The sequence below is a fragment of the Cotesia typhae genome, unplaced genomic scaffold (assembly GCF_013202065.1).
Source record: "Cotesia typhae breed Kobodo isofemale line unplaced genomic scaffold, CoteBio_Ctyphae contig_4, whole genome shotgun sequence".
Classification (NCBI taxonomy): domain Eukaryota; kingdom Metazoa; phylum Arthropoda; class Insecta; order Hymenoptera; family Braconidae; genus Cotesia; species Cotesia typhae.
In genome coordinates, this window is record NW_027423748.1 from 8,358,713 (window position 1) to 8,382,178 (window position 23,466).

Below are 23,466 nucleotides of genomic sequence, written 5' to 3' on the forward strand. Positions count from 1 at the left end.
ACACACCATAGACTAAAAATAAAGTACACATACACATATGTATTTATGGATGTATGTATGTTAGTTGAAAACTATTGCTGCACAACAGCATCCACTTTCGTAAATAAATCCTACTTCACACGTGACATTTCTCATTGATTATATGACATTATGAATTTTTAAAATAACTCTTACATCCTTTTCAATCTAGCAATCTTTTCGTGAGTTAATTTATTTATTATAAAAAATTGGCCGTGTGTTTCAAGTAAAGTTACATCAGAAGTAATATATAAAAATCCTGACTTAAATATCAATGATGGTAAATAATTTTATTTTTAAATAGAATTTTGATTTAAAAATTAAAACACCAATTTTTTATAATATTTATAATTAAAAAGATCAATATGTGGTTTTTATAGAATGATATTTTATTTTTATTCGGATAGCCCTGCCGAAGATTTATCATTTTTTGTTTTATTTACAAATATATTGACAATCTCAAATATATTATAATATATTTATATATATGTTATGGATTTTTAATAATTAAAGATGATTCTTAATGAGTTCAGTCATGGATAACAATCAAAAACAACAGATAAATTATTTAATAGGATAAACACACTTCCATTCATGTAACAATATAAATATTTTAAATATTTTTAACGCACATTAGATATAAATAATTATTAATTCTTAATAATATTGATTGTTATTTGTGTGTAATGTCGCACTCGATAAAGTATTGTAGAAAATAATGAGATTTTTTTTTTTCATTTATCATTTAAAATAATTAATTTGTGCATTCTTTAGTTTTAAAATCTATAGTTGATTTTTTACTTTATTAATCGTACGTACTAATTTTAATAGTCTAGTAATTAACTATTGGTTTGAATATTAAGCTATTATAAAGTTGAAAAAATAGGTGAAATTTAATTGCAAGTTTTGGAATTATTATTAATATTTTAAATTTCATGGCTATGAAAAATTAGTTAAATTTTTATTTTTATCATCATTACTTATTATTTAAAAATTTTGGTTCAATGCTTATTACTTTTAATTATTAATATTATTATTTATCGTAATCTAATGTAATTTGAAGCCAATTTTATAAATTTAAAAAGCCTCAATTTTAAGCACTTTATTATTATCACGTACGTATTCGCGTTCAATAGTCACTAGTTGTGATAAAACAAAAATTATTAATTACTAGTACTAGTATTTCTTTTTAATAATTGTAATTGTTTAAAATTTTGATTCAGTGCGACAGACGAGTTTGCGAAAAACTCAAAGCCCGCTACGATATGAGATTGTCATTGATTTAATAATTTTTTCTGTCAATTCATTACTGTCGGTTGTCTTTATATTTAGTCGTCTGTAAGTAAATAATATTTTATTTAATTTATTAAATAATCAATTGAATGAAAAAAAAAAAAAAAAAAAAAAAAAAAAAAAAAAGAAACACTTAAAATTATTTTTTCTTGACTTCTTCCTCTACGGCTTCGTTCTGTTTTCTAAAGCAGTCACCAACCGGGAAAAAGTCCCACTGACGCTGTTGATACATGTTCCATACATAAGTCTCTTGACCTGTGTACTCGGTGTCTGGCTTATTAATGAGATGCATGAGGAAGAACCTTAAAAAATAACATCGAGTTAATAGTATTTATAATTATTAATTGAATTGATAATTAAATTTAAAAAAAAATACTTACATGTAATTTGCTAAATTATGCTCTTGTGTAACGTGCGTTTCAAATCCACGAGGAACAGCATCAAAATATTCTTTCCCCAATCCGCATATAAAGCAATTACTTTCCATATTTGTTTTAACACTTTCTAATTGATCACGAAGCTCTCCGAATGCATCAATGATCAAACCTGTAATTATTCACGGCTTCAGTTAATTAAAAAATAAAATAAATAATAAACAGCGCAATTCAATTAGGGATTAAATGAAACCCGCTAATGAAAAGTAATTAAAAACTGTTGATAGAAATTTTTAATTAAAATTAATTTATTATCACTTTATCTACAAATTTAAATATGAATTTTTTAAAATAAATATTGAGTTTGAAATAAATATTACCTTGAATAATAGCAAGAAGGATAACAATTACAAAAAAGAAAAATGTAATGTCAAACATAATTCGGTAAGCTTCATAATCATCGCCGTCGGGTTCACCAATTTCATCACCGATACCACCTCCAGCTCTTACTCCTTTATAAAGATGGAAAACGAAACACTGTGGAAGAAGATAATTATATCTATATTATTAAGAGAATGAGCAAAATTTTGTGGCCAGTGTATTTATATGATAAAATGACTTTTTATGATAAAATATTGTGGAAAAAGTTATTCAACTTTAATGTATTAATTGAAAATACCAACCGTTAACATGTCGTGACATTTTTTGTCGATCTCTTCGTCTTCATCTTGTATGTAAAATTTACGGAAGAAATTAAAGGCTATGACTGTGTAAATATACACGATAATAGTGAGCAGCATGACTGTTAATACTAATTGTTTTCCATTGTGCGTGACAGACTCTAAAATAGTTCTCAGTGTTTTGAATCCAACCGCGACGTCCAGTAAATGAGCCGCGAAGAAGAAGTTGTTGTAATTGCCGAGAATTGAGAATGTAAAGTACCACAAACTGTACAAGAACGACTGAAAGTGAGAAAGTTAGTTAGTTATTGATGAAGTCCTTTAGACAAATCGGTTATAGTACTAGTAATTAATATATTACTTGATCTGTTATTGTGACACCAGCTTTCCATAATTGATACCTCCAATCGATGCTAAAGAAGCTGAAAAAATTATTACATAATCATCAGATTGGTCAGAATGATTTTATAATATTTAAAAAAAAAAATTGAAGTATAATAATGAAAACTTACAAATGTATAATCCCAGATCCTTCGTCTTCTTGTTGACTAAACGAAGTTTTCTCCATCCCCAAAAGATTACTAATAGCATCGAAGTCATAAGTTTCGCTGTATTTTTGTCTGACTTTTTTCTTAACAAACTTATCCCAATAGTTAACAGGAAAAGTCTTGGCAGATATAACTATTTTATCCCATTTTTCTTTAAGTTCTTCACCCTCGATAGAAGTGTTCTCCATAATATACAAACCGTCGAATTCAACTCGACGGGCGACTTCTTTTTCACGTTTAAAAATAGCAAGCGGTACTTTGAGGTGGTAGTAAGCGACAAGCATTGCCAAAGATACTAGAGAGTGTAAACCGGCCATTAGTCTCATCAAGTGAGCTAGCCAAAAATAGTCTTCTGGAACAGAGACATATTCAAGCAGATCATCTTCTTCTTCTTCAGAGCCGTCTTCATCGTCACCACTGCTCGCAGTTTCCGCGAAACCGCTTCCTGAACCCGAACCCGAACCACTTGCTCCCGACATTTCTGACAAGATATCATCGATAGAATCTCCACTGCCGTCATCTTGGTCCAATGCAGATGATACCTGATGATTAAAAATTTGTTAATAGTTCACACTATAATTAAAATTAACTAATCATTTAAATTAATTTTATCAATAATGTTGTATTACTCGGTAGAACAGAAGGATAATGTTGATCGCAAAAGCAAGACCTAGTGCTGCATATTTAAGATAGTAGAAATTTCTAGCCAACATCGAAAGGAATCTATGAGTGTAAGCTGAAAAGTCAATTGTGTAACCGGCTGATGGCTCTACAGCGACGTCTTGCTTAGCTTCAGCTTCAACTGCAGCCATTGCGGCTTGTTGGGCTGCTGCTGCTTCTGCTGTTGCAGCGGCTTGAGCTCTTGCTTGTTCACCGCTGGAAAATTATATTATTATTTTGTGAATAAAATTGAATATTTAAAAAAATGGCGATGATTAGCTTCACGCATAAAGCGGATGATAAAAATGGCATACCCTAGAAGATCAGCCAAGGTAACAGGTCCTTCAGATTCACCGTCAGCTTTACTAGCGCCGTCAACTAAACCTTCTTCAGGAGTACTTTCTCCTGGTTCATCTATGCTGGATTGGGGAGACGAGGGATTCGATTCGTGAGCGGCTATTTTTATTTGACCACCTTCTTCTTTAGTTATGTCCATACCAAATGCTTGTACCTGATTTAATTTATTTTTTAATTAATTTATTCAAAAAATTTATGTAAAAATAATTTTTATAATTTTTTGGATTACTTTTATATTTTCTAAAAAATTTAAAGGGTCTGTTAAAATTTTATTTAAATAATTAAAAACATAAAATAACTTTGAAATATAAAAAAAAAATATTACTTGTAAATTAGATTCATCAGGAGTCGGTGGTAGTGTAGGTAAATGCCGTGAATATTTTTCTTCCTCTTCCTTAACTTCAACAACAAGTTCTTCGACATGGGGACCGCGCATCAAAGCCAATAAAAATTGCAAAAAGTAATTAATAACAATTCCAACCCCAAATCCAGAGTAATAAAACGCGTAAAATATCATTTTGAAAAATCCAACAATTAGCTCAGGTATCGTCATTTGCTGCATTTCCGCAATTTTGTTCTTAATATTAGCAATCGAGAACATTGCAAAAAAACATGAAATTCCGTCTTTGAACGCTTGGATCCCTCGTCTAATTGGATCTTTATTTTTTTCCTCATCGTCCTCGGTAATATAAGTGTAAGAGGATTCTCTGGCTTTGCCGATTCCTCCGCTCTCTTCAACAGCCATAAGCGCGCTCGCATGTTGCATTTCAAAAATAGCGTCTTCGCAGAAGTTAATAAACGTCTCAAGCTTCTCTTTGTCTCCCGCTTCAACCACCGTGCTATAGAAATACGACCGCTTGGATTCTTTAATCTGTGGTTTCTCCCACTGCTCAATATTCGACTCCTTTATCTCAAAGTAAACGCGTTCTATTTTCCTATTTCCGCCGAGGATTTCAATTCTACCGAGGAATGGCTCAAAGTAATTGAGAACAGAGCCCGCCGTCTCGAGGAAGCGCGCCAGACGGGGTTCATTTGGCATATGCTCTGATAAATTCGTTAGCAACACCGCTAAGTTGAATCCTATTTCTTTGGCTGGCTCGTGGAATCGATTCATAAAAGCGACGTAATCTATTTTCCCGTCATGATTTATCTCACAACACGCCAACAAGAAATCTATTTCCTCTCTAAACATTAAAAGGTTCAAGTTTAAGAGTTTCATTCAATTTAATCTTCTAAATATTAGTTTGGATATATAGTTGATAAACTTACGGTGTATAACTTTTCTGCTGCTCCATTTTCTCTTTAAAGTCTTTTGGATACACCCATCCGTCTTTATTGAGATCAACTTCAAGGAAACTTGGCGAGGACACGAGATCTTTCAATTTCAAAAACATGTCAAAGTACTTGAGGATCAATTCAACATTACTCGCAGACTCTACCAATGTATCAACCATCTGTTTACCAATTGTACCATTTACAACATTTCCTGATGAAAAAAAATTGTCATACATTAGAAAAAAAATTAAATCTATATTAAGAGTTACAAAAAAAATAATAATTACCTTCCAACATAGACAACATCATAGTAATCATATCTTTCTGAAGATTTAGCAACTCTTTCAATAAATCGACTTGACTTGAATGTTTCGACAATTTATCCTGCATATGAGAGAACAAAAACAAGAAACCACCGACAGCGTCCCATAAACGGGAGTGAGCAAGCGCTTGTTGATTTTGAGCGCAAGGACCTTGGATTACTTCAGTCAATGTGTTAAATACTTGACTAGCAACACTGATTGCTTTGAAGAAATTAGCTTTACCTGCGGGATCTATCAATTCTTTACTCGAGTAATGCCAGTAAAAGTCCATTATTGACTCTTGTAATCGCAGTAGGTAATCTACTGTACAAATTACCACGTTTACAGTCGTCGTGTTTCCAGCCTGCGTTCTCAAATAATTTTGCCAGTCTATGAATGAAAAAAAGTTGAATTAAAATTCAAAAAGTGTTCAGTAAAAAAACGGAAAATAAATTTAAACATTCGCCTACCTAAATTGTGACCTTCACAAGTCAATTGAATAAACCTGAATAAAGCGCATGTAAATTCAGCGTCATGCATATTTTTTTCACCGGCAGCTCCGTCAGATCCCACACCCAACCCCTCGGCTTTGGTGTTCCTCTCAAAGGCATCGAGATCTAACACGCTGCAGGAATTCATGAGCCCCGCGATTGAAGTGAAAAATCCGACGTCTTTTTTCTCTTTTAAGTGATTCAACATTCCATGCTGGATATCAATATTACCGCCGCGGAGGATCGATATTCCCAGCTCAAGAGTTTTCATTACCATTTCACTGGGTACTCCTTTGCATGCTGATATGTGAAGGAGAACCATTTCCGCGACACCTCGATTTGCAAGCCGTGCTTGGTGGAATAGCAATTTTTGTTTTTCCATTTCTTGTTCCTAAATTTATTTTAAACAGATAATAAATATTTATTATTAGTTAAAATGGAATAGCTTTGCCTAAACGTAATTGAATAATCTTACCATTAATTTATACATTGGCCTCTTAAGTTAGCAAAAAATCACACATTAAAATTATTAAATCAATTAAAAAAAAAATTAATGACAAATTACAAAGAGACATTGCAAAAAATTATAATTACAATCCAAAATACATGACAATAATTTGAACAGTTTTCAAAAATAAATATTAATGATAAATACAATGAAAGATAAACATTGGTTAATGATAAATCACAAAGAATACGACTGACATCAATACAATCGATAAATAACAACAACGACGTTAATTCAAACTACCCAATCTTACCAATACTTCTTTATTCTGCTGGCCGAAGTGTTATGATTTAAAAAAAGAGAATACATGCATTAATATTCTCAATTTTTTATTTTATATAGCATTCATGATTCAATTCAATGAATTAAATGAATTTCAATCCTCAAAACTTAAGCCACAAAAAGCTAGTACTATTGTTATATTATTTTTATTTACTTATAAATTTTTAAAAAACTTACATGAATAGAAGCCTGACCCTCTTCTTCGCCACCACCACCCTCTTCATCTTCACCCTCTTCTTCTTCTTCCCCGCAGGACTTTGAAATAATTTGCGCGTAACTCATATACAGAGGGTCTTCCTGAAGTGCACCAGTGCGCTCGGTCATCGCGCCACGACAGAAAGTTGTTACCAATTGTGTTAGGGGATCGGGTTTTCCTTCGTCTTCCGCGGAGTCTACTTTTTTAAGTTCTGCGTCTTCAAAAGATTGCTGGATCCAAAATAAATAATTTAATTTAAAAAAATTTATCTCATTTAGTTTTGAGTTATTAAAAATTACCGTTAAATCTTCAATCATTTTTTCCTGTCCAACATTTTCATCTTGGAGCCATAGTTCGTAATAAGTTCTTGCAAATATATTTATGGCCCGATGTCTAAAATAATTCATTCATAAATTTTTAATATTATCATCATAATTATTTTAATTATTTATTCGCGTTAAAAAAATTATTCAATGTATTAAATAAATAATTGAGTAATTTACCTCCTCAATTTATACAAAGGCTCACTACGAAGACATGCAACAGCAGCGCGTTTTCTTGCGGCACACAACACGCGTTTCCATCCGTCTCTTGATGGCATTGGTTTAGTAGCCTATTAGTTTAACATGCACACACAACTCATTTTATTAGTAATTATTGTATATAATAAAGATTATTTAATTTTTAATGACGTGATCAAAATTTTGATGTTAATGTTAAAAATAAAAATGATTGATTAGCAAATCCAAAATCACAACAAATTATCAAAAAATCAATTAATAATTAAATTAAATGAATAAAATTAACCATAAAGGACCACACATAAATAAAAATAAGGATACCTGGGTAAGGAATGTAAGGGATTCTGACGGAAACAAGCGATAACCGCTCGTTTCCGTTGAATAGAGACCACGGATTTGTAACTACTCTTGCCTTGCTGCTGAGGATGATCAATCTACTCAAAAAACAATTCATAAATTGTAAATAAACATCTCGAAAAACTTATACCACAAAAATTGATGAAATTAATCGTGATCGAGTTATGTTTAAACAATATAATAAAAATAATTTACCATATGAAGTCCGTAGAGAACTTTGGCCATGTCGGTGATTCTCATAACGACATCCTCGGTTTGTGGTGGCTTCCCTGGTTCAACAATATCCTTCTTTTGCCCCAACTTCGAGTACAAGTAATGCTGCCAAGACATTTCGTCCGCGGGGTCTATTTTATCGGGTAGAGTCAGTTGTATTTTAGCGAACTCCGCGATATCTGCTTCCGGAAGCTTCTTGAGAAAACGGTCTTTGCAGTGTTGAACTAACTCTTGCTCTCGCCCAGCGAATAAATTAAGTCCCACTGGTAATAAACGTTTCAGACAGGCTACCATTAATGATGCCTGGACTTCTTTGTCTTTGTCACGTTTTTTGTCACGGTTCTTCTTCTTTTTCTGTTAGAAAAAATTATTAATGTAATTTTAATGGATTATAAAATTGAATACGATTGACTAATCAATAAAAAATTGATGGAGTGTAACTCCAGAATGAGTTTTTTCTAAGTATAAGCTCATTCTGATGTTACGCTCATCGAGACCTTACATTTGAGTACGCACACGATTTTTTTTATATATTTTATATATATGATATTTCTCATATTTATGAAATATATAAAAAATTCGTATAAAAAAAAATAAATTAAAACCTTTCCGGGAGCAGGAGCAGATCCATCTGTAACAGTAGCAGTCCTTCGAATCGCAGTAGGCATAATAAGAACCATATTATCAATTTCATTTGCCGAAATAAAGTTTTGTTCTTCTTTAAGGAAGTATTGAGATTTTGACCAGATGTTAAAAATAGCTGCTACATGATTATACAAGTCTTCAGCCTCAGGAATATTATTTCTCAACCAATGATTACGTTGCAAGTCAACGTACTTAATCAATAATGGATAGAAAGCGTAAATATCTCGTACAAGAAGCTGCCAATCTTCTTGAATCTGAGCTTCCACTTGTGAAGTATCGTCAGTTGACGACTTAATGAACCCGCGAAGTGATTCTTCTTTGTGGAACATATTGTCAGTCCGTTTCCTGACCCTTTCAGCAAGCGGCAAAAATGGATCTTTCAACAATTCCTCTGAGGAGTTGATGATAATCTGTTGAGTGTAAGCTGCGATGCGGGTCATCCATGGAGCATTTTCGTTTCCGATATTTTTTTTAATTAACTTCAATACATTTTTAAGCAACTGGTTCATGTGGTCGCTAGTTACCATACTGACGTAGGTACCTTCGGTAGGATTAACATTATCTGGACCCTGAGCCCACCAGAATGGTAGATAAGAACACAGAAGAGGTAGTATCACGTCGACGATATGCGGCGCGTCGTTGTAAGTTTGTTCGGACTCGACGAAAGCGTCAACTTCTGCGAGAATCGTTTCCAGAGTCGGCATACTTGAGTCCATTCGCGTCATTATATCTTGGGCTTCGAGAGAATTATCGGCGATGCGGTTTAGTAAGGAAAATTGATTATGTTTGTTGAGGTGAGGCTCGAGAAAAGCTACCGGGAAACAACTGGAGAATGCGCCGAGGCAGGATCCCAAATTTGGTTTGTTTCGTTCGATTTCAGTCTTTAGGTACTTGCGGTCGTGGGTCAATGTTGCATCAGTTCCTAGGGTGTAGAGTGACGCCAGCATTTTGTATGATGCTACTTGAATTTGATCAACTGCAATGTGTAAACATAAATCTTTTAATTTCTGATTTAACTATTACAAATTTTTTTTATATCCCAATTTTTTTCAAACATTTATTTTGTTTTATTGAATAATTGTAGTCTTTTACTTTAACATTTGATACTTTTTTATTTGGAATAAATGTTTAATCAAATAAATATTTGAAAAAATAAAATTTAAGTATGAAAAAAATTATTAACTGTTACTTACGCAAAAGATCACTGCCGTATTCACAAACAGCAAGATGATCGAACATAGCAGTGAGTGTTGGCAAAACAACACTATTGATATAAAACAAAGACGTGGAAGTCTTCAAATGTGTCCCACGAAGATGACTATACCTTCCCTCCTGAAGATTCAAAATCATGTGACCAAGATCATCCGCAGTGTTATTAAAGAAAGTCAGCATAGAAGTTCTAATAAACTCAGGACAATTTTTAACCAGCGATTTCGCGTCAATTCCTTTAACAAGTACCTGAAGACATCGTACAGTGATTCTTACATCCGCGCCAAAAGCCGCGAGTCTTGAGCGCAACAAGCTCGCTAATTTACAAAACAACGCAGCAACCATTTCTTTTTCTTTAAGCGAAGCTGCACCAACATTATTAGTCGCCGTTGCAACAGCAATAAAGTAATTTCTATGAGTACTGAAGTATTTTTCCATCAAAGGTAACACGACTTTGCTGAAGAATTTAATATCTCGTGTTGACGTTTTAAAACTGTTTCTTCTGCTGTATGTGTCTGAAGGCTTCAAAAGCTTCATGTTGATAGTCGCCTTGTCCAAATACGCGATCAATTTCTCCAGAAGCGAATACGCGAATCTAAGTTCAACAGCAGCTCCAGCTCCCGCGACTTCTGTTTCGCCACCGCGGTTTGGTTTGTGCAATTTGTAACCTTGGTACTGAAGATACTTTAAAAATTCCTGAGAACGTTCGCGGTCTTTGCGTTTTTCCTTGTCTGTCAGTAAATCATAGGGAACTAATTGAGGGTGAATTCCACCTCCTGAAGTTATCAATTCTTCTTTTTTCTTCTTTGCCCAAATGTCGTGAGCATTGTCGGCTAATCTTTCAGCCATATTTTGCATTTCTCTGCTCAATGTAAGGTTGGTCATATCAACTGGATGTGGATTGTAATTAAACGGATTCGCCGCATCACTCTGAAAGAATTAATAATTAATGGATAAAAGTTAATGAATGTTTTATAAAAAATAATTTCAACACTCTAATTAACAAATTGTCTAACTCTATTTTGGAGAATCTTCCACTTGTAAGGAAATACAATTAGTTTAAAATTTATCATCACTTTAAAAAACAATTTAATATTTAATAAAAGTACTATAACAAGTACCTGACTCTTGGAAGATCGTCTCAAAGAACTACGGTTCGTTGAAGGAACATCAACTTCAGCATGTTCGACACTCCACCCAATTGCAAGCAGAGCTTTCAAGCTCTCCCTTACCGGTTCTTTGTACCGTTCTTTCTCGTAATCATTCAGCATATTGTAGGGCTTCAACCTGGGATGAGTTTTATTGGCATCAGACCATGACTCTCCGTAAGTCCAGCCGTTTTCAAGCTTACGATTAGCCCAAGCGTCGTGATAATGTTCGGAAAACTTTTGGACTATTTGATTCAAATCATTGTTGAGAACGACGCTCGTGGTGTTGATAGGTGCGGGGTTGTAAGGTCCATCTGGAGACTGTGTTGAAGCCGATTTGCTGCTGTACCACTCATCGTCGTAATTCTTGGAGAGAGAATAATCTGGTGGTAAAGCACAACCGATCGCTGTGAGACACGGCAATGCTTTACCGAATAGTTCGGGATCGTAGTCCATCTTGGACAGTGAATCGAATATATTGCTGAATAATACCATTGTCAGCCGCTTTTCTTCGTCACTGGAACCTTGACCACCCGTCGAGCCGTAATATTTAGCGCAACGATCGTAATGCAGTGTGAGAAGCTACAAAAATTTTTTTAATTAGTCTCTTGTATTTTAATTTATGATTTTTAATGTAAATCATATTTTACGTACTCGTAAAGCGACTGTAGTGTACTCTGATAATTGGGAGACATCAATAGTGAGCTTACGAAGAAGTTTTAGCAGCATACTCGGTTGCATTTGACTGAAATTAAAAATTAATTTATTGCTTTGGAACCATTTTCAATTCATTTATATTTAAAACGTAATAATTGAAAAAAATCATTATTTAATGAAGCAAAATTTTGCAAGATTGCTAGTAAATATTAAGGTAGTACTGTCGGTACTGCACTTGAAAATATTAATATTAAAAAATACCTAGTCAATGCTACCAAGAAGTCTGATACAGCTTCACGTTGTCCTTTGGTCAACATCCTGTTCTTACTGAGTCGATAGACAGTATGCAGAGTTGCATCAAGCAAGCTAGCGTAATTATCAGCTTCGTTATAAAATTTCGATAAATTGATCAACAAAGGAAGAATACTATTTCCAATGTAACGATTCATCGCGAGAGCCATGTCTGATTCATAGCCATCGTTTCTGTCCAGCATCGTAGCAGCACGCAAGTCGGGCAGAAAAGCTTCTTCTAGAATCTTGAAGAATAGTTCTTTAGTCTCGATACCGTAGACCCGCTCCAAGAACAACACAACACTCTGCTTGTGGCCTGGAATCAATCCTGACGGTGTGTCGCTTTTTGGTCTTTCCTGACCAGCTGCAGGATTCAGAAGAGTAAAGCGCAGAGATAACACTCCTTGAAGATCATCCAGCGGAACGAGAGATCTCAAGATTGCTCGGGCTCTCAGTGATTCATTTTTGCCTGAAAATTTATCAAAATATTAATTTATTTGTCAATTGATTTGATTCATTGTTTTATTAATTTTTTTACTACCTTGCTCGATAACTGAAGCATCTGGAGCACAGCGGCCCAATAAGTCGACAAGCGTACAGTAGAAGTTTAAAATAGCAGCTCCAGTGTCGATGTAATCTTCATCGTCATCCGATTCGGGAAGTGGGTGTTCAAATTGGGCGATTATCGCATTGCCCTCGGCTTCATCGTGGACCTGTTTAAAACGCTATATTGACAATCTATTAGTCTCAGACACATCAATCATGCTTGGTTGATTATTAACTACCTATCAGTAATTATTTTTTGTAAAAATTTAAATTTTTAATCAGGAAATTTATTAATCACGACTTTGATAATCATGCTTCGTGCATCATCCAATTATTTTTTTTTAAATACTAATTTTTAAAAACGACTATATTAAAAAATAGTGCTGTTAATTTTGTATTTCAGTGTAGAATAAATTTTGTATCGCTGTAATAAGTGTATGATATGTTACACATTAATTCAAAATGACCACCACTATTTTATCTGAGTAATTTTTATCCAAACCGACAACTAAATTAAAAGACTAAAAAAAAAAAAAAAAAAAAACAGTTAATAAAAAACTATAAGACTAAAGGGAAAAACACGATCGACAATTCTAATAATTTGATCATCTTACTCACGAATTAACCGATTAAATTATCGATGATTTCTGATTGATTTCTAAAAACTATTAATTACTCTATTCTAACTTACTTTTCGCCGGTCCGCGATTCGTTCAGACATTTTGTTAGCTTCAATAATAGCTTGCAGAAGTCCCTCGCCTTCACCACGTAAAGCTGGTCCAAGACATTCTGGTCGACGAATCAGCAAGCGGATAACTAAGTTTGCATTTTCTTCAACACTTTCACCTGGACAATAAACAAAATCATGTATATGAAATTCATTTATTGTTTAATTATCCAGAAAGCAATGAATTTAAAAGATTTACCATTAACCCAAACGCAGAATCTCAAGAAATCAAGATAACGTTCTCCTTCAACCGGATCCCACCCAAGATCAGGATATCCCTTTTCTACAAGCTCTGAATTAGATTGCAAGCCGCAGCGCGACAAGTAAACAGCAATTTTCTCCAAATAATGTTCCCTCAAAGCCAGAGCAAGCTCAGTATTTTCCATCAGACTTGAGTAAGCAACATCCAGCGGCGTGGAACCTCTCAACGAAGGCCTTGACAGCAAAATATTACTGTTTTCTAACAAGAAGTTGAAGTGGTCGAACATAGCTTTCTGATTCTGCCTAGAAGTTCTGCAGAAGTAACACAAAAATCTGCAACAAGCGACGACCATTTCATGCGAGGTGTCTTTTTCCTTTGAAGGAGCCTCGCCTTCTGTGACTTGGGCCTGAGTTTGGGTGTCTGATTGAGCTTGGGACCTACGACCCAGCGTGTTGATCATAATAGCCATCACGTTCTCGTGGATTCTCAGCACACGGATCAAATCTGGGTGCTGGAAGAAAGTGTGATTGTTGACAAGTTTCCACAATCTTTCTCTTACCAGTTCTTCTTCTTCCTGAGACATCTGGACAGGGAGCAGTGCGCGAATTTGGACCAACCCGACCCACATTCCAGCCACATCATCTTTGGTCTTGCTGTTGATTACGTAAGTCTTTTCCAAAGCTCTTATCAACTCGCCTACTGTGTCATACTGTCTCACCAAGAGACTGAACATCTCTCTAACGAGTTTCGGAGTTTCAATTTGGGTTTCTTCGGCCCAACTGACAATTGTCGAGATCAAAACCTTGCGGAATACTTCTTCAGGAGTTTTCTTAACAGGTTCCTCCTCTGGTTTCTGCTCCTCCTCGACTTCTTTTATCATCAGCGCCTGTGACTTGAAGGGAATAATGGAGAAAACTTTCTTCCAGCCTTCTGGTTTCAGAGGCTCGGCAAATTCGTCAGTAGTATCTGAAGATTCCTCGATGGCTTGAAGGGAAACGTAGGACATGAGTTTACCGTGAAACTCGTTCATCTTTGCTATTAAATCTTCTCCACAGGGAATATTATCGGGATCGTCATCCTCCAAGCTTTTGAAACTTAGGATAGAGTTCATTTGCTCGCGGGGTGGACAACGGTACTCTTTGGTCTTTTTGGCAGCAACCGCTGAAGGCAAATCCGATTGCTTTATGTCTATGTAACGCCGCAATTGATCCGCTTGGAGCTCTCCGACGAAGTCGTGACTAAACGCGATTATTGATTCTACTCTGTGACGGAGTTGGATGTCGCATAAGTGGTGGAGGAGGTAACACATCTGAAGCTTTGCTCCTTCGGCCATTTTCATATGTAGTAATCCTTTTTTGTGCTCATCTTTTCCTTCTAAACATACAAAGTATTGAATAATAATTTTTAAATATTTTAAGGAGTAAAACAAAAATTTATGTAATTAAATTTTTACCTTTATCAAAAGTTGGGTCCCAAGTTTCTGGATTGATCATTATTAGAAGTTTTGCAATGTCTTCATTTCTCAGTTTTCCAACCAAAAGTAACCGATCCGTAAGTTTCAATAAAGGTCTAAAAATAAAATTGCACATAAATAATTCTATAAAAAAATTAATTAGCAATCTAAAAAATATCAATTATAAAAAAAAAAAGCAGAGTAGAGTTTAAACAAAATAACTCTTTGAAGCTGCTATTTTTTTAGACATACAAAAAGAGATTCTCGTTGCTGCCACCAATGGGATCGCGATTGTGGACTTGGTTTATTTCCACGGCTTCATTGAGCGCCATCATAACGTAATCCCTTACGATATCCAGAGGAAAGAACGGGCTGTAGAGACTGCGGATGTTCTCAATATTTTGGTTTTCGCTGGAAGGAAATACCCTTGATGCCGATTGATTAGTAAAGGGAGTCGTAACTGCATGGGGAATTAAAAACTTACCTGATGTCGGTCATTTTCATCTGTGGTCTTACAGATTCTGTTTCTAGGTATCTCAAGCTGTGACACATTTCCTCGTTTTCGTAAAGATCTTTCAATTCTTGTCCTAAAATTAATTCAAGTAAAAGTCAGAATTTTATTAAAAAAAAAAAAAAATAATAATAATAATACCAAGAGGGATAATGAATTCATTTTTGCAAGTTTCCATGGTCGTTGCATGTGACTCGAGATGAAGAGCAATGAGGAGGTCATAAAATCCTTGACGTAGCGGACCTGACATGTATTCAGCGCGTATCGCATACAACAATTGTTTCTGATCGACGTGGAGACAAAGCGCGTGGGCTGCTCTATAGTTTGATTGATAACACAATGCAGCGTACAAAATCAAAGTATGTGCATGGAAACTGGAATAAATTTTTTTTTATAATCACAAACTTTCATTTCTCTTAAAAAAATCATTCATCAGACAGTTTGCTGTTTACCTTAAAAGCTTATCCATCTCGATAAGCTCCAGAATGTCAATGCATCGATCCTCTTCAGGAATATGCAAGGCCAGCATTGAAATTGCGTCCTCGCAAAGCATAGACCACCCTCTAATGTCAGAAAGCTTTAAAGCATGCACCTGGAGAGATTGATTGGGGACTCTTGCCCACTGATGGGGTTTCAAGCACTGGACTTTCAGACGCGGAGGAAACTGCGGAGTCACGTGACGTTCGGAGTTTTGAAGAACAGCCGCTGAGAGTGGGAGAGTCGTTGACGTGCGGCCCAATTCAATCTGGAGGATTTCTTTGCTGGTAGCTTCGACGAAAATCGCGGGGAAGAGTTTTGTATCAGGCTCCATTTTGAATTTGTGACTGGTTTCTTTTCCCTCGCAGGTAAAAGATACGAGACCAGTCACTGTGTCTACGAAGCAGCCGACGAACATTCCTTGAGAAGCTCCTTTTCCAGACGCATCTTGAGTGACTTCGTTGTAGAGCTCGTCTGCTCGAACCATGTAGCAACTTTGTCTGTCTACTCTGTAATTTATTATTGGATTCAATTTTTATGTCTGATTCGAAGAATTTAAAGAGAATATTTCGTCGGAAAATCGGTCACTTACTGTTCAACAACACGGTCATATTCATCAACAATAACAACGGAGGATTTCCTAACACGTGAGAGATTAAAGTCCTTGGTATGTAGATGATATTGTGATGTGACCCAACCTACATAAACATGAGTTGGATCCTGCCCAGGGAATACTCTTACTCCGTAAAAATATTCATTCATCAATTTCAAACAATCTGCGTCGAAAAGTTCATTTCCAATAGCTTCTACTCCTGTTCCAGTCAAGTTTACAGACATCGCTTTTGGCGCATTGCGTTCCGGGATTTGGGGCGGGACTACTTTCAAGTCAGTCTGGAATAAATTTTAATATTTATCCCTTGGAATTAACTTTTAAGCTCTTTATTATATTCAATCCGAACAGTATAGCACTAGTGAAACTTTATTTAATACATTAGAGCTTAACTTACCGTCGATACGCGAATTTGAGGCGATTTGTTAGAAAGTCTCGACGCAGAAACACCTCTAGCCGCTTTGTCCGTCATATCGAGCATACCCGGTTCTGGAGTCCTTGACTTTGCATCCGGAGACTTGGCTTTGCGCGAAAAAAATCTGTAAACAAATTTAGAAAAATTTTAATAAAATACGCTGGGTTGATTTGTGAAGTAAATTTTCTAAAATTAACTAAATGATTAAAACACGGACTTACGGACTCTCCTCCACTTCTTCTTTAAGCGTACTGACAATTTAATTTTTATCGTAATAATAATAATAATAATAATAATAATAATAATAATAATAATAATAATAATAATTCAGTGTAAAATTAAGAGATTTAATTTACCTGAACGGTGATCTGCCACGTTTTAATTTTTTATCATCCTTTGCGTCTCCGTTCATCTCCTCAAATCCATTTATCTCGCCCTCATTACCGCTGTCGTGATTTAAATTATGAGATTCGTAGAGAGAATTTTTGCGGGGAGGTCTTGCTGGTTTGCTTCTTTGAGGTAAAGGTGATTCTTTCATCATTTCAATAGCATCTTCGACAGCATCTTCTGAGTAATTTCTTTGTAATCCTGTATTTGATATTTTAAAAATTTGATATTTTTTTGTTTTACTAAAAAATACATCAAAAATAAAAATTCTTGACTAGAGGGTAAAATTTTCTGGGTGCAAGAAATTTTTTTTTTCTGTGTATAAAATTTTAATGATTTTTATTCAACAATTTACTGTCTAGATTAGGGTGGGTCAAAAAAATCGAATAATTTATTTTTGATTTTATACTCTGAAAAATAGGTTCGTAGACACCTAAAAAGAATTCTCTCCAAGTATAAGCTCTTAATTATAACGGGAAGGTCCTCCGCTTTGCGGGTTTCTATTTTTTTCGAATAATCAGATAAAAAAATTTATATCTCGCTTCCAACTGCTTGGAAAAATATTCCGTGGCATAGATTTTGTGAGAAATTGAATGCTTTACAAAAAAGGTCTCTTATGACTTTTTCAAAAACTCAACCGATTAAAAGATATTCATAGTTGAAGTTTGGCTATTTTAAGGAAAATATTCGTTTTTATTATGAATTTTATAAGTCGATGAAAAAAATTATTTCGGATTGCGGAACTCATGATTTTGTAGGAAATTTACTGCTCTACAAAAATGGTCTCTTATGATTTTTTGATTAAGTGAAGCCGTTACGAGATATTCATCGTCAAACATTAACGAATATCAATATTTCCAGTTTTTGATCAATAATTCGATAAATTTTAATTTAAACTATGAGTTTCAGGAAAATTTACATAAATTTGAGTTTCGATCGATAAAGAAATGTTATAATAAGTTAGATAAAGAATTATTGGAATTATCATTGATTTTCCTTGGAGAAATGCCTCAAGAAAAGATTTCTTTCAAACGTCCTGGTACTGTTCATCATGCTAGATGGATGGCTAAGGCCATTTATAGTTTGAAAATGTATCTATTCAGAGATGAATTCAAACTCTCTCAGAAAGAATTGCATGGTCTTCGTCATTTCTGTATTTTTATAGTCACATTGTATTTAAAAGCTTGGTTTTCATCAACTTCTGCAACAACTGCTGCTTATCATGACTTGCAGTTTATGAAAAATTTATTGGAGTACAAACATATCAATCCTTTGATTTCTTCAGCTACGTGTGAAAAAATGATTTCGCACTTATGGTATTTGAGCGATGAACTTGCCATTTTATCACTGTTTGACGATGGCGTTCCATTAGAAGGAAAAAAAAGTATTGTTGAAGCTGTTAATACTCGTGAAGGTACAGATTCTAAAGCTAAAAGATTTGTAATTGCTAAAAAGATTTGAATTCATTGGCGCAGAGAACTCTGAGTGACTTTGTGTCTAAAAAGTCATTAAATCTTTTCAAAATCTTCGATCTACCGTATGACTTTCTTGATGTCGATGTTGAATTATGGCCTACTAATGAGAGTTATCTCGAAAATAAAGAATACTTTCAACAACTAAAAGTTGTCAATGATTCAGCAGAGCGAGCTGTTGCATTAGTCAGTGAATATAATCAATGCTTGACAAAAATGAAGAACAATTCCAGTACTTATTGCAAGTTGTCAAAGAACATCAAAAACATTCCCAAATTGTAATAAAAAGAAATTATTTATAGTAATAGCGTACTGTTATGTTAAAAATATAGACAATTATATTGCAATTGATAATTCAATAAAAAATTTATCTATAAAAAAGTTAAATACTGGTTGTTTCTCACTTGATTCAATACTTTTCATATTAAATTTGACAAAGAAATATGTCATTCACTTCAAATTAAACTAATCATTGGCTATATGTCGAAAAAATGCTCTAATTTCTTGTTTTAATGCAATCAAACAAGCTCAAGACTGAAAACAATATTAAAAAAATTGTTTATAACATTTCTTTATCGATCGAAACTCAAATTTATGTAAATTTTCCTGAAACTCATAGTTTAAATTAAAATTTATCGAATTATTGATCAAAAACTGGAAATATTGATATTCGTTAATGTTTGACGATGAATATCTCGTAACGGCTTCACTTAATCAAAAAATCATAAGAGACCATTTTTGTAGAGCAGTAAATTTCCTACAAAATCATGAGTTCCGCAATCCGAAATAATTTTTTTCATCGACTTATAAAATTCATAATAAAAACGAATATTTTCCTTAAAATAGCCAAACTTCAACTATGAATATCTTTTAATCGGTTGAGTTTTTGAAAAAGTCATAAGAGACCTTTTTTGTAAAGCATTCAATTTCTCACAAAATCTATGCCACGGAATATTTTTCCAAGCAGTTGGAAGCGAGATATAAATTTTTTTATCTGATTATTCGAAAAAAATAGAAACCCGCAAAGCGGAGGACCTTCCCGTTATAATTAAGAGCTTATACTTGGAGAGAATTCTTTTTAGGTGTCTACGAACCTATTTTTCAGAGTATAAAGTCAAAAATAAATTATTCGATTTTTTTGACCCACCCTAGTCTAGATATCTTTAAATAATAGTCAATTATTATTGATCAGACAGTAGGACATTATAGTATTGACATTAGGTTACTAGAACACTGATTGTGATTACATATCAATAATTCAATAGTTCATTAACATAAGCGTCATATAAATTTAAACACACGAGCATGATACAGATTGAATTACTTAAACCGTACTCTGGATAAACGACTATTATTATTCAAAGATTTGTCAATTATAATTATAATTTGATATTTTAATTGGTCAAAATTCTAAATCGATCTGATCAATAATTAACCATTTAATTTTTTACTACTGAAATTTAATTATTGATAAATAATTTTTAACAAACCTTTAATATCACTCATACTAAATCCAGACTTCATAATCTGCTCCATATGAGCTGACGGTGTGGCCGCGTGGTATTGTTCATTTTGTTCAATCAACAATCTATTTTGGCGCATTTTAATCTCTTGCCATCGTCTCGCTTTCTCGTTCTCCGTTATGAAAGATGATTGACAGATAACGGGCAAAGACAGACGGAGAAATTCCCAATTAGCCTTCTCCATGGTCTCAAATGTATTGTGTGATATTTTGAGACACGGTGGACTGTCAGACCCCGCGGGAATTCTCGCGACATCAATTCTCCCGTCAATCATGTCGTCGGTGTTTTCAAAAATCGGTTGATCTTTTGTGTACCAATATGTCACTGCTCTATTCATGTTTCTAAAATCAAAAAGTTTTATGAGAAATTTAATTCTCTGAAATTAATAGACATCTAACAATTTTTTAGATTTTTATAAAAATTAAATTATCGTAAAAAAAATTTACTAAAAAAATTCCATGTAAAGAAATGAAAAAAAAAAAAGTGACATATTTTTAAAATAGTTTTTCTTTAATTTCTTTTTATTTTAATTTCAATATTTTACTAAATATTTATGTTCAAAATTATTTCTCTTATTTAATTACAAGTTTGTAATTTATAGATAATATTACCATTAAATAAATTTCTTCGAATTAATTACTCAAATAAATAACTTACACACAAAAAGGTTCATATCCTTCCTGAAGACCACAAGTTGTAAAGTACCTCAAAGTATTAACATCCTGCCCAAATGTTAATTTAGCTCTTTGACCTACTCCCAATGTAAAAGCTGGTACAAAAGAGTCACCTTGAACATCAGCGAATGATGTTTCTCCTCCGAGCGCGTCCATAAGAAGCTCTCCATTCAACGAAAAACCTGATATAGAAAACCAAATTAATTTTTCACTTCAATACAACTTTTCAATAAAAATTATCTATTGAGCTCAGTAAAAACTTGACTTTTTAAAAGTCAAGTCTTTTGACAATCAAGCTATATATAATTAACAATAAAATACAGAAAATTAATTAGTAAGAAACAAATTTTAATAAAAATAATTGGGAACAAGCCACTACATCAGCGAAATTTTAGTTTTTGAGTTTCTAAATATTTACAATTTATTGTTTTTTAATGATGAATTGTTATTTATTTTAATAGAGGGTAAAAAATTATCAGCATGCATTAATATTGTAGAATATCATTGGTAAAAAATTTATAAATGTTAATAAGTGGTATAGTTAATTACATTTTTATTTGAAACTGTTAGATTTTGATATTGGTTTAATGAAATGACCAATGTTTGTATTTCAATAATGATTGATGTATTTTTTTTTTATATACAGTAAAAAAAAAGGGTCCACTCATTATTGGTTAATGTTGAACAGTGTAAAGGCTGAGTAGAATACTGGACATCAAAAAATGAGATTTAAATTTGAATAAATATTTTTATTAGTAAAAGTAGAAAAATAAATTTATTAAAAATTTGGAATAAAAAATTTTTATATTTTTAAAAATTCATTAAAATTGTAAAATTTGTATAAGAATCAAAATATCCAATAGTCTAACTCTACACTCAGATATATATTTGTAAATATATATAAATGTAGCTTGTAATGGCAGCTGAAGCGTTGGTTAAAAGACTCCGTCTTACTAATTGTTCGGTCAATAAGATCCAGGAATACACCAACAACATCTCCAACTTGCCATTGTTTGCCAAACGTTTCGGCGTTGCCCGAGAATACTTTTTCCTCCTTTAAAATAAAAATTTATAAACAATTCAAGGACCATGTATTAACATTTGTGCCTTGACTTACACCTCATTTATTATTTGTTATTTAGTTTCACTGTTAATTACCGTCTATGTGTATTTTATTGTTTTTGTTTTGTTGATACTTGAATATTTTTTATTACCGTCTTTTTGAGTCCTTGTGGATTGAATTTTAATTTTAAACTAAACTCCGGTCGTAAATTTTGAAAAATTCTTCGATAGGTTTTCAAATAGACCACACCGTGGATTAAAATAAATTCTCTGATAATAATTAATTTCCGTCGATGAATTTCAATAAAAATTTTTGAAATAAAATAAATTCTTGGACATAAGATTGAATAATTAAAAGAAAAAAAAATTATAGTAAATTTCGGGATAAAAAAATAAAAAATGTAAACTCCAGATGAAAATGTTCAATAAGTCCTAGAAAAGACTAAGGCGTCATATAATTTTTTTAGAACCCCTAAACTCTGCCGGATGTCTTTGAATCCTCAATAAAATTGTTTTACAAGACAAGATGCAAAAAACAACTCAATCAACATAAAATGTAGTGAGAACATAAAAAGCAAAATATACAGTAATGATGAAATGAACATAAAATTTTAATTAAAAAAAAAAAAAAAAAAAAACAACGACGCTATTTTAAACAGAGGTTCGTCTATTGGGACATTTAACTGCAGTACAATCTGATTGTACACAATTTTTTTACTATAAAACTTCAGTAAAGTGAGCAGAAAATTACTCTACTTAGTATTATCGATCAAAAAAAGATTGTACGGCAGAAAATGGTAAATTTGTTGTGGTTTAGTAGGGACTCTTACTGATCGTTCTGTCCGTGATGTCTATGAAACAGCCGACTACGTCACCCACTTGATATTTGTAACCGAAAGAATCGCTGCTACCACCGTGTACTTTGGTCACCTGATATTTACGACTATTTTTATTATCATGATATTTGACTATTGTAGGTAATTGATTAAATATTTGACGTTTTATTTTTATAGACTAAACTTATAAATCATTTATAACGAGAGATTATGAGTGATGAATAATTTTAATGATATAAAAAAATTTTTTTTCTGTTTATTTTGATAATGACATACGTTATACCCATCAAAAGCCCAAGTGCAGTCGTCACTTCCGAGCATGTTTCCAGGCGTGCAATCGGCCTTTGCCCACCCTACGCGCATCGGTCCTGCAGTCAGTACTTCAAACTCAAAGTACCATTTTCCACTGGTTACTGCGTAGTGCTTCTCTACTCTGTATGTTCTAAAACATAATTGACGTAGTCTGCTTGCTTCTAGAAGTAATGCTAAAAAAAAAAATATATAAATAAATCATCAATCATCATATAAAAAACAATTTCAAAAATT

At 33.3% G+C, this 23,466-nt stretch overlaps 1 protein-coding gene across 13 annotated transcripts in view; it reads right to left on the reverse strand.

The window, feature by feature from the left end:
- Positions 1-374: 374 nt before the first annotated feature.
- The window catches only part of Ryr (Ryanodine receptor), a 38,725-nt gene continuing 15,633 nt past the window's right edge, over positions 375-23,466 (reverse strand). For 2 of the 13 annotated variants that reach the window (XM_074242833.1, XM_074242827.1), the window contains 37 exons: positions 23,197-23,405; positions 21,977-22,076; positions 21,006-21,204; positions 20,316-20,689; positions 17,323-17,554; positions 17,188-17,217; positions 16,949-17,090; positions 16,534-16,832; positions 15,917-16,450; positions 15,606-15,838; positions 15,438-15,540; positions 15,206-15,379; positions 14,954-15,069; positions 13,498-14,874; positions 13,263-13,417; positions 12,567-12,738; positions 11,996-12,494; positions 11,732-11,822; positions 11,051-11,659; positions 9,914-10,859; positions 8,681-9,696; positions 8,058-8,429; positions 7,827-7,939; positions 7,284-7,377; positions 6,966-7,214; positions 5,978-6,389; positions 5,493-5,897; positions 5,200-5,416; positions 4,256-5,114; positions 3,888-4,084; positions 3,543-3,789; positions 2,878-3,455; positions 2,727-2,787; positions 2,369-2,647; positions 2,066-2,222; positions 1,692-1,857; positions 375-1,613 (listed from right to left, as the gene is read on the reverse strand). In XM_074242833.1, coding sequence (XP_074098934.1) covers positions 1,451-1,613; positions 1,692-1,857; positions 2,066-2,222; positions 2,369-2,647; positions 2,727-2,787; positions 2,878-3,455; positions 3,543-3,789; positions 3,888-4,084; positions 4,256-5,114; positions 5,200-5,416; positions 5,493-5,897; positions 5,978-6,389; positions 6,966-7,214; positions 7,284-7,377; positions 7,827-7,939; positions 8,058-8,429; positions 8,681-9,696; positions 9,914-10,859; positions 11,051-11,659; positions 11,732-11,822; positions 11,996-12,494; positions 12,567-12,738; positions 13,263-13,417; positions 13,498-14,874; positions 14,954-15,069; positions 15,206-15,379; positions 15,438-15,540; positions 15,606-15,838; positions 15,917-16,450; positions 16,534-16,832; positions 16,949-17,090; positions 17,188-17,217; positions 17,323-17,554; positions 20,316-20,689; positions 21,006-21,204; positions 21,977-22,076; positions 23,197-23,405 — 12,179 coding nt within the window. In that variant the 3' untranslated portion in view covers positions 375-1,450. Of the gene's footprint in view, positions 1,614-1,691; positions 1,858-2,065; positions 2,223-2,368; positions 2,648-2,726; positions 2,788-2,877; positions 3,456-3,542; positions 3,790-3,887; positions 4,085-4,255; positions 5,115-5,199; positions 5,417-5,492; positions 5,898-5,977; positions 6,390-6,473; positions 6,495-6,965; positions 7,215-7,283; positions 7,378-7,487; positions 7,598-7,826; positions 7,940-8,057; positions 8,430-8,680; positions 9,697-9,913; positions 10,860-11,050; positions 11,660-11,731; positions 11,823-11,995; positions 12,495-12,566; positions 12,751-13,262; positions 13,418-13,497; positions 14,875-14,953; positions 15,070-15,205; positions 15,380-15,437; positions 15,541-15,605; positions 15,839-15,916; positions 16,451-16,533; positions 16,833-16,948; positions 17,091-17,187; positions 17,218-17,322; positions 17,555-20,315; positions 20,690-21,005; positions 21,205-21,976; positions 22,077-22,914; positions 23,015-23,196; positions 23,406-23,466 lie in introns of all 13 variants that reach the window. The other 11 variants (XM_074242836.1, XM_074242826.1, XM_074242824.1 and 8 more) reach the window with 11 other exon arrangements.